The sequence below is a fragment of the Harmonia axyridis genome, chromosome 2 (assembly GCF_914767665.1).
Source record: "Harmonia axyridis chromosome 2, icHarAxyr1.1, whole genome shotgun sequence".
In the NCBI taxonomy this organism is placed as follows: domain Eukaryota; kingdom Metazoa; phylum Arthropoda; class Insecta; order Coleoptera; family Coccinellidae; genus Harmonia; species Harmonia axyridis.
In genome coordinates this window covers 24,827,461-24,837,923 of record NC_059502.1, presented here as the reverse complement: position 1 = coordinate 24,837,923, position 10,463 = coordinate 24,827,461, and the positions used below count along the sequence as shown (strand labels likewise).

General features: G+C 34.1%; 1 protein-coding gene across 2 annotated transcripts in view; it reads right to left on the bottom strand.

Annotated features, from left to right (window-relative positions):
• Nucleotides 1-4,298: 4,298 nt before the first annotated feature.
• The window catches only part of LOC123672625 (protein cab-1), a 63,696-nt gene continuing 57,531 nt past the window's right edge, over nt 4,299-10,463 (bottom strand). For both annotated transcript variants that reach the window (XM_045606799.1, XM_045606798.1), the window contains exons 5-7: nt 7,212-7,373; nt 6,106-6,208; nt 4,299-5,043 (exon numbers count right to left, since the gene is read on the bottom strand). In XM_045606799.1, the coding sequence (XP_045462755.1) occupies nt 4,954-5,043; nt 6,106-6,208; nt 7,212-7,373 (355 nt within the window). In that variant the 3' untranslated portion in view covers nt 4,299-4,953. The remainder of the gene's footprint in view (nt 5,044-6,105; nt 6,209-7,211; nt 7,374-10,463) is intronic.

Sequence of the window (10,463 nt, the reverse complement as noted above, 5' to 3'; positions counted from 1 at the left end):
TTTGCATCTTATGTTTGCAATTCCTTTTATTCAATTTGATTTCACAAATTGATAAGATACCTTGGATAAGATAGGTATCTTATTTTGCTGTTGCCGTCAAAAAAAGTGTAAGTATTACTTGTGATGATATCATCAGGTATACAACTATATAGGGTGTTCGATAACTTGACGTTGTCCTTTGAAGGGGTCATACTAAAGGTTATTTGCAACAAGTTAGGTCTAATCAACTAGAGGTCAAAGTGGATTTTTCCGTTCGCGTAATGTTTCTGGTTATTTTGGAGCCCAAAGCTTATACCATATCAGAAATAATTGGTGTTGAGTGAGCACAACTTTAATTTTTTTAAATTTACTTTGTATCAGAAGTGTAGGTATTACTGGAAAAAACTCCATGGAACTTGGCGTACAAATTACTTTGATCTCGTCTAGCTTTATTAGCTTCCTAAAATGGTATAAATTTTATCAACTCTCCCAAGGAATCGAACAAAAAATTAAATAATGAGATAAAATAACTTGATTCGAACGAATATTCAACTCGGAAACATATTAAAAAAATACGAAGATCATTCAAAAGTCCTGTTCAAATTGCTTGCCTCAATTTCTTGAGTAGGCAGGAAGCCTATGGCGCACTTCAGGGGCGGTTACCTGCGATGAATAAGTATATGTATTTCTTATGCTGGGAGGCCGTCAAAATCCTCTCTCTCAATTTGTCAGGTGTTGCCACTGGGTTACTCTAAATCAAATGTACAAGTCACATGGGGTTATTTCTGGAGATCTAGAGGGCCGGGGAAGGTCCTCGCGTAGTTAGCGGTACGTCCTCTAATAGCATTAAGAGTTGATCGCGCAAAAATTTCTCGCATTCAAGTTTGTCGGGAGAAACATTGGAGGATGGCCTTATCCACACATTGAAAGATCAACGTCTCTGATTGACAGCTTTTTTTTACTGTCACGATTTTTGTCGCCAGACATTTTGGCGCCCCGGCAAAATAAAATGTTGCCGCTCTGCTTTGCCTCAATTATCTGATCTTTCCAATTTCATATGAAATCGTATTTTCTACTTAAAATCGAATTTATCAAAGGTCGTTTTGTCGATTTCATAAAAAAACGAATTAAAGTACGACATTCTGGCCTCTATAAGTCTGTAGTGACGGTGCATCTTAGTACCTATTTGTATTATCATAGCTATAGTTGAGAACGCCTATTTGATTTGAAAAAAATAACTCTTGGAAATTTTTTTTATTCTACTAATTAGAAAACATTTTTGTGTCAAAAAGTATGCCTTGTTTTATTAAGTGATTTTGCGCCACTACAATTTGGCGCCCTGGCAAAATGAACGGTTTGCCTGTCCTGGCGGCGGCCCTGTCTACGATATTTAAATTAATATCAGTTCAAGAAAATCAATCATTCAATAACTATCCAAGCCATCAATAACTGACCTTGAATTCCACGATGTTCAAATAATCAGTGCAAGAAATATCAATAACTATCTATACATGCATTTGAGACTACTGACATGGAATTCCACGATGTCTCAATAATCAAATAATGAAATATCAATAAATATCTACATGCATTTAAAACTGGAATTGAAACTCCACTATGTTCAAACATCAGTTGAAGAAAATCAAACAACCTTCCCTAAACATCTACAGCATACTTGGAACTCCACGATGACTATCCCAGCAAACAGTGGTTCATCAATGTCAGGGTTCGAGTTAATAAACCCAACTCGAAAGGGTAAAAAAAGAGAAAAGGAAGGAAGAAAGAAACCCTGTTGACCAAGAGGGTTTTAAACTCCTCTGAGGTTTTAAATATATGAACCTTATATGCTGTTACCGCTGTCTTTTGGATGGTACAAGTGACTAAGGTTCTTATTATTGTTCTCAACCTTGAGTTGCGGAGACAATAATCATAATTATTTCTCATAAGAGTGCGATCTGTGGTTGACAAAATACTATCGAAATCCACGAAATCAATCAACTAAATATCGCTTTTCACGGGAATGAAATAATATTCCTAACCAAAGATGAGTCAAGGTCATTAATCTCACCACCATCAAGACATAGATTGATTAGAAAATGACGGCTGACAGCCGTCGATCACCACCTGGATCGTCCGGATCCAAAATCTACTCAACTGAGACACCTTTTCACTACCTACATAACGAATGATCAGCCGAAGAGCTGTTCTGACAGTAAAAACATAACCATAAACTTACAAAAAAAAAAACACTGACAACTTCCGATCCAGGACGTACACCCAAAAATAGAGAATCTCATATTTGTTTCCTTCCAAGAAATATACCAGGCGACAAGATCCGAAACAGTGAATCTAAGTCACATCTACACCGTTACAAACTTTGGCGAGTCTTTCTCGAGCCAAATAACGTAGGCGCGCCCTCTCTCTAGGTATTACGGGTGGACTGAGGACTCCTCAGTTGGGCTATCCAGAGATATCTGCCCAAGACACACCCTCTCACACCATCGTGGAGAGGTGATTCTGTACAAATTCGGGGATTCTTTATGAAACCACCGATACCTCTCTAGAGTGACGCGAAGCCAGCAACGGCACCTCTCGGGCATGCAGATTCATTACACACTCCCCCACCAGTACCGACGACCTATAAGAGGAGGAGGAGCACAGGTATACTCGTAACTCCTTGTCTGACGGGACACTTTAGCAGTAGCGTAACATAATTTGATTTTTTTCGAAATTATCAATTGATGCTCAAAAATAGTTTACAATGTGATTTATCTATAAAAATTCTTTCGTACTTCAAAAAGGTCACCACCCTTGACTCTATTACGATTAAGTGCTGAACTTTTGAATTTTTTTTTACACTCCATTAGTCACCATAAGAGAGTTTTTTATCAAAGTTGCAGATTAAATCGAATAGATGAATGAAGTTTTGTTCGAAGTTATATGGAATAAATTAATCCAATTTTGTTCGAAGTTTGTATATGGCTTAAAGCTAACCGTTTTTGAGATATTTCGATTTTTCATGAACAGTCATTGGAAAAACTAATAATTTCGAAATGAATGAATTCAATTGAATGAGATTTTAAAAGTGAAAGAATGGAGGTAAGTGTAAGTACTTATGACTTTTTGATAATCATTGAGAACCCTACTCGGTGTTCAAAATGAGACAGTTGATGACTTATCCAAAAGTTGATATCGGGCTTATTCAAAATGGGATACCCTGTATTTCATTTTATTAAGTCGTAAATTTTATTATCTTCGAAAAATTCTCTACCATCTGAGAAAATTAAATATAGGGTGTTTCATTTCGAACACCCAATAAAATTTCCAATGGTTATCTTATGGAATCTAATTCAAATAACTTCAATCATTTCGTAGTTACAAGGTTTTTCCAAGGACATTTCAATTTATGAAGAATCGAAATATCTCAAAAATATTAAGTTTTGAGGAGTTGGTATTTCTAAACAATTTGGAAATGTAGTTTTACTGCAGCTCAATGGTAGTGTGTCGAGAGAAAAATTGAAAATTTCAGCGCCTAACTGTAATATGGCGTCGCGTCAGTGATACCCTGTATAAATACAGGGAGGCGCAGGGGGTACGCGCCAACCTTGAGCGAATATGCTTTTGAAGAATGGGAAAAAGACGGAAAACGATTTCGGTACTGTGCTCCCCATCCTTGAAGAAATCCTGAGTCCGCCCCTGTATATATAACTCATATTAAATCGAAAAATATTTATTGATAAATCGTTGTCCTACCTCAGCTGCCGATAACATTTTTTTTTTCTGGTTAATAACAATCATCAAATAACATATCAATTCAATAGCAGTCAATGAAGGTACCTACATCAATCAGACATTTAGGGCGGCAAAATTTTATTCTGCCGGGCGCCAAAATGTTTGGCGGCGGCCCTGCATGTTATCATCATCAATCGCTATTGATATAAATACTCCATAAAATATTCAATGAAAACATTTGATCTGCTTCAATTCAATTCACTGAAAGCAAATTTCACTTCGATGCGATGCTATGGTCCTTTCCAAAATCTCACCTTCTTTACCTTTCCAATATTCAAGGAAACCGATGTGATATCACCTGAAAAACTCAACAGTGATGAAGTGATAATTGTTTTGAAAACTTTTTTTGGAAATTTTACTTGTCTTTCAATCAACATGAATTTCTCTGAATTTTCGCCAAGTTGATTGATATGTTATCTGATTTATCATCTCCTGATCCATATCAGTTCTGAAAACTATGCATTTCAAGTGAGAGTTATTTTGGATATGTATTCAGTTTTTAGATAAAATGCAATGAAAACCAATTATTCATATAAATATATATTATCTTACAATATTACTACAAACTTCTAGGGAAGTCTTACTAGGAGACAAAAATAACTTACTCGATCCATTCATATATTGTTTCATATAATTCTAAGTACATCATATTCAATATTCATATTCTATTATATAATTGTTAAGATCTTCAAAATAATCAACATTTTTAAAATATATGTAATATACTATAACACAATGTTTTAACTGAATTCTCTACACATTTATACAGAAATTACAATGTATCAATTCGAAACTAAGTTAATGTTCTATTGATTCCCATCTTGTGTCAGAAGATAATTTTCTAGCATAGATTCTCATTCTTTTATTTCAAAGATGAGAACTCTAAAAGAGAAAGATTCAATATCTTTCAATTCAAAGAGGTTATTTTTCGGTATAAACTTTCCTGAAGCTAGCGAATTCACTAGATTCTTTCTTCATTCAAATGTACGATGTACATGAAAAAATTAACATATGAAGTGAAATTAAGAAACACATTTTGAAGATATGTGATGAAATATCCAATGTCTTCTCAGAACATTGATAAATACGCTCAATCAAAAGTTAAGCTGTATGGAAAAAGGTTGTGTTTAGTAGAGTGCTAGATAGACTTGAAAATTCTTTTTATATTATTCACGAATTTGTTTATTCCTTGTTCCCTTGTTTGATTTGAGGTGTTTGGGCAGGGGTGGGATCATCTTGGTACATTGGGTTTTTCACCTCCATCTCACCAGTCTGGAAAACAGTTTGATTGTATATAAAATATGTAACGATTTTGCACGCTTCAATTCATGTTACGCTACTGAAATTATCAAAGAAGGGGTAATTTGTCAATTTATCGTATGCTATTGGTCGCCGGTGAAGCGCCAACGAATGCGGATTTCAATAATGATCGAGACTTCAGGAAAGATACGTAACTTGTTTTAGATTTCAGCCATTATTAATTCAATTTGAGTTTTAGAATTTGATTTATCGGCGATAATTGTTTCGGGATTCTCGGTAAGTGTTGACATGAATATTTGCATTCAACAAGTGATAATCTCAACAGAACTAATTGATTGATTTCGAAACAGTAGTTTTTTTAGAGTCATCCATCTTGTCGAAACGTATTTCAGGTTTGGAAAAATTCCTTTTTGTGTCAAATAATTTCAGCAAAACTCCTTCTCAGGTTTATTTTGTGATAAATGTAAAAATCTTGCTTAGAAATCCAAGAAGGACTTGTAAATTCAGGTTAAAATATTCTAATATCGTTGTTCATTTTCCCAAAGCTCCTCTTGTGGGATTGGAACAACAGAAACCTCTCTTGGGATTGAAAAATATCAAGAAGTATTTGCTTGAGATACAGAATTTTGAATAGTACGTAGGTACGTTAAACCACTTTAGTTCCTGAAACTGAGAGAATACCTGGCGTTATTACATCAACTTCGCTGAATGGGAATTGGAGTACTATAGCTTCCTGATAAGATCTGGTGTTAAGAAGGCTGAAAATAATTCACAGAAGATGTTCCATCCTAACCTAATAGCAGAGTAATTCATTAAAAACCGATTTGAGTTAAGTTTTTATTTCAATATTATTTGTTTAGAGTGAAAAAGACCGATCTTTGTATATTTTAATTTCATTAAATTCGTAAAATCCTGGGTAGGAGTTTTGTTGCCAAATAAGCCAAACCACCCCTAGAAATTAGTCTTCAGAGACTCATGGGCAATTGTAACGTTACAAATATAAATGAACAATTTTCACAATTTTCCTCGAATTAACAATGTCACCGTACATTTCAAGATACTGTTTCAACTTACAGGTGCCAAACCTGGACATTCATAGACAGTGTAATCGCCTTCTTCATTCTCCTCATCGGTGTCTGCTTCTGAGACTGAACCATGACGATCACCAGTTGCGGCCCTAAAAAAAGGAAAAATGGATGATAAAATCAAAAGTGAAAGATAATCGAAATAGAAAAGCATTTTATCAGAATAACAACATATGGCATTCTGTGCACCCAAATATAGTCGATAAAATAGGAAAGTTTCAGGAATCCTTCAATATAGGATGAGAGATGGGGTTTTTCAAACATTCAAGATGTAACAATTATTATTAATTACGTTCCTCAGAATATACAGTGCACGTCAAAATTATGGAACAAATTCATTTTCTCTGAAGAAAAATATTTGGCAATAAAATCCTGCAACAGGTCGATTTTTGTTTCAGTTTTACCAAATTTTTATGCATTTTTGAAGGATTTTTGCTGAATCCTGTGCCATCCCCATCAAACCTTTAAATTTTTTGACTAGGGAAAGTGTTTCATGTGGTAGTTTTTTGGCAAGGTCTTTGTATCTTCTTTGCAGGCGTGCAGAAATTGTCGAGAAAAAATTAGTTTTTTTGAAAACTAACTTAGTTCAAAGAGGTTTCCAGTATGTGCACTTTGTCATGGCTCATTTACTTTGAGACGATGGTACCTGATGAAATTTGTCACCGAATGAAAGTCGACCATACAGTTTTGTTCATGCACAACTTTTAACCCCTAGGAACCCTTTGATGGAGTGAGGGGGTTGAAAGTTGTGCATGAACAAAACTGTAATGGTCGACTTTCATTCGGTGACAAATTACATCAGGTACCATCGTCTGAAAGTAAATGAGCCACGGTAATTTTGAAAACTTTTTTATTTACTTATTTTTTGTTGGTACTTTCTATATTTTCCATGAAAATATTTTTTTTCTTGTTTATATAGGGCTCATAAACAAATAAAAGCAATTTCAAAATATAGGCAACATCCCTATTGGTTCTCAAAATATTCTGACTCTTCCAATTTTTAAATTTTGTTTTCGATTTGGAAGAATAATGCAATTTTCAAACGTTCATATGAATCCGGTTTCAAACGAAACAACTTTAGAAAATTTTACTCACTTCTCCATTGCGATGATCTGTTGTTTTTGGTGCTGGTAATGATACATCTGGGCGGACTGGGCAAGTTTTCTATCGTTTGAGGGTGAAACATCTTTGTTAGGACCTGTTACTCCATATGCCGGATAGTCTACGTCTGTTGCATTCTTAGCGTGTTTCTGAAGGCTGAAAATTAACATAGATAAATAATCGAATTTCACGATGATTCGCTGTAAATATTTGCAAAAAAAAGCAGCAAACTTCACTACAAGGTAAGTAGTGTAGTGGCATGCATACAATTTTTAATTTTGGAAAAAATACTTCCTCGAGCGGGACTCGAAACCGCAACCTCCGAATTACTAGTCCAGAACTAGTCGATTCTGGAAGAAGGGGTTTCTCGTATGCAGTTGGAACCTTCAACTTTCTTGTTGGCTTAGTGGTGAAGCACTGAACTAGTAATTCGGAGGATGCGGATTCAAGTCCCGCTCGAGGAGGTACTTTTTCCAGAATTCAAGAATTCTCTGTATGCCACTACACTATTTACCTTGTAATCAATTCACAGACGCTTTAATCCATTATTTTCAAACTTCACTGTCTGAAATTCATTTGAACCAAAATTTCATGAAAATGTTATGAGTAGAACGCAAGAAATAAGATGTTCTGAAATTTGCGGGGGGGCCATATGACCCAAACCGGGGACCTATGCCATATTCGAATAAATATTGTAGACATCAAGGCATGCAAGGATTTGCGGAAACACGCACATACAGAGAATAAACCAAAGCTCTAACTATATTTTCCGGTAAAAATGTTGAATTCCGAGGCTAAAAATTTTATTCATCTTAAAAGTTATTACAAAACAGTGGGTGCAAATACTATTCCGTTTGGATATCATGTAATTACAACAATAATATCATAACTATTTGACTGACAAATCTTGAGAGAATGGAATTCAAAATCTGGACATTTGAAAATCGAACAGAATATACAGGGTGTTTCATAAACATGCGGCAAAAATTCAGGGGGTTGTTCCTTGGACTATTCTAAGAATATTTTGTCCTTTGATGATTTTTGAAAAACCTATTTGTTTCGAAGATATAGGGGAAACAAAATTTCAGATAATAACATTTTATTATGAAAAATTACATGAAAATTCAACTCAACCTACAAAAACTGTTGAAAATGACCACCTCTAGCCAGCATACAAGCATCCAATCTTCTCCTCATTGACTGCCGAACCCTTTCAAAAACACCAGGATCATTTCTTATTAAGTTACACCGAGCAATGATCCGATTTCGCAAGTCTTCCACATTTTCTACTGGAGTGGTATAAACTAATGATTTTAGATGGCCCCATAGTCAAAAAACTGGCCGTTTTTAGTAATTGGAATGTTGTTGAACAAATTTAAAAATAAATTGTACCTACTTAGTAAACACAGTGCGGTACGCAATTTTATTTAAACTATTATTAATTTTAAAAATATGAAAAATGTTGTTCGCCCTGTATCTTCGAAACAAAGAGGTTTTTCAAAAATCATCCAAGGACAAAACATGCTTAAAATAGTCCAAGGAACAACCCCCTGAATTTTTGCCGCATGTTTAGGAAACACCCTGTATATAGTTCGCAAAATATATCATTCTAAATTATAAGAATATAGTCAAATTAGGACTGGAAGACATCTTGCTAAGGTCAGTATTATTCTATCAAATTATTGCACATTTTTTGGCCTATCATTAGCAATGACTCTTTCAAAGCATTAATTGGAAAATGTATTATTTAGGTATATAATTTTCTTCCTTAGAATAGTTTGATGAATGCTATCTCAGAATATCGATATGAAATCCTGTTCACAAAGGCACACAAACATCGATCTTATTCATTTATAATAATTTCAAAAATATGTTTGGATTATTTTCAAACAATGATCCATTCTATAATAATCATCCAATTATGATCATAATCAAATCTCAATATTTCATTAGAAAATTTTATCAGATAGCAATCTTTTCATTCTCATTACCAATTATTGAGTCATGTTTATGTATAGCACTGACAAAGGTGATACCGCATTATACAAAAAATAATAATTGACGATTGTTTGTCAAGTGAATATTTATTTGATTATTCAATATATTACTATAAATTCCGAAGTTTCTACAAAAAGCATAGCGCTTTTCAAAATGTATCTACAAATAGTTCATAATATTTTTTTAATTCACGAAATATCTGATATGAAGATTTGGATTTCATTTTGAGGAGATCTGATGTTACGAATCATCCTTCTGAAATTGTTTTAATGACACATTCTTCATTTCATGATAGGTCGATATGTGACAAATGGTGCTTTGAACCACAATAGATCAACAATCTCTATATTGACTTCAACTTCTTCAAATATGCTCCAAACGTATCCACTCTTTGATTTATATTGTAGTGTGAAGGAATCATCGAGCCAGATAAAATAGTACCCAACGGTTAATAATAATATGTTAGGGATGGCCAAAAAAATATAGATTTATTGAAATGTCGATATTTTTTCAGTAAACGATCGATAAATATCGTCGATATTTTCAATTCCGATACTATTGATATTCGATATTTATTTCAGAGTATCAAATTCGATTTTTTTTGATATTTCGTAATTTTCGCTCACACGAAACATATTATACCATAGTTCCTTTGGTCGAAAATATTGGCGTTATATCGATATCTGTAAAAGTGGTTCTACTACTTTGAAAGATCATTTGCAATCACAAAATTCCAAATGAACGGCGTACGAGTATTACAATCCTTATATTCAAAGAAGGCCACAAGAAACTCGAAACAACAAAAATCATAACGAACAAAATTCACACCTCCATTGAACTCAGATGAACAATAAGGATTTGGGTCAGGAAGATCGTATACTGATGCAGTCTATGTCATTAGGCAGATAATGGAAATATCGATCGAATATATCAAACCAAAATATTTATGTTTTATAAATATTGAGAAAGCATTCGATTCGCGGGACGTTAATGATCTTCTTTACGATATACAGATCCCTTACAACAGGATCAAAACCATTAAAAACATATATGAGAGAAATATGATCCAATACAGAGTCAAGGATGGAATAACCGCACCAATATCTGACGGAAAAGGTATCAGGCAGGAAGATTCTTTGAGTCCTTCTCTTTTCAATATCATCATGGACGTAAACAGGGGTAGGTATAAAATTGGTACTTGAGAGATTAAGCTCTTGTAAATCCATAATTAAAGTAATATCACTAATC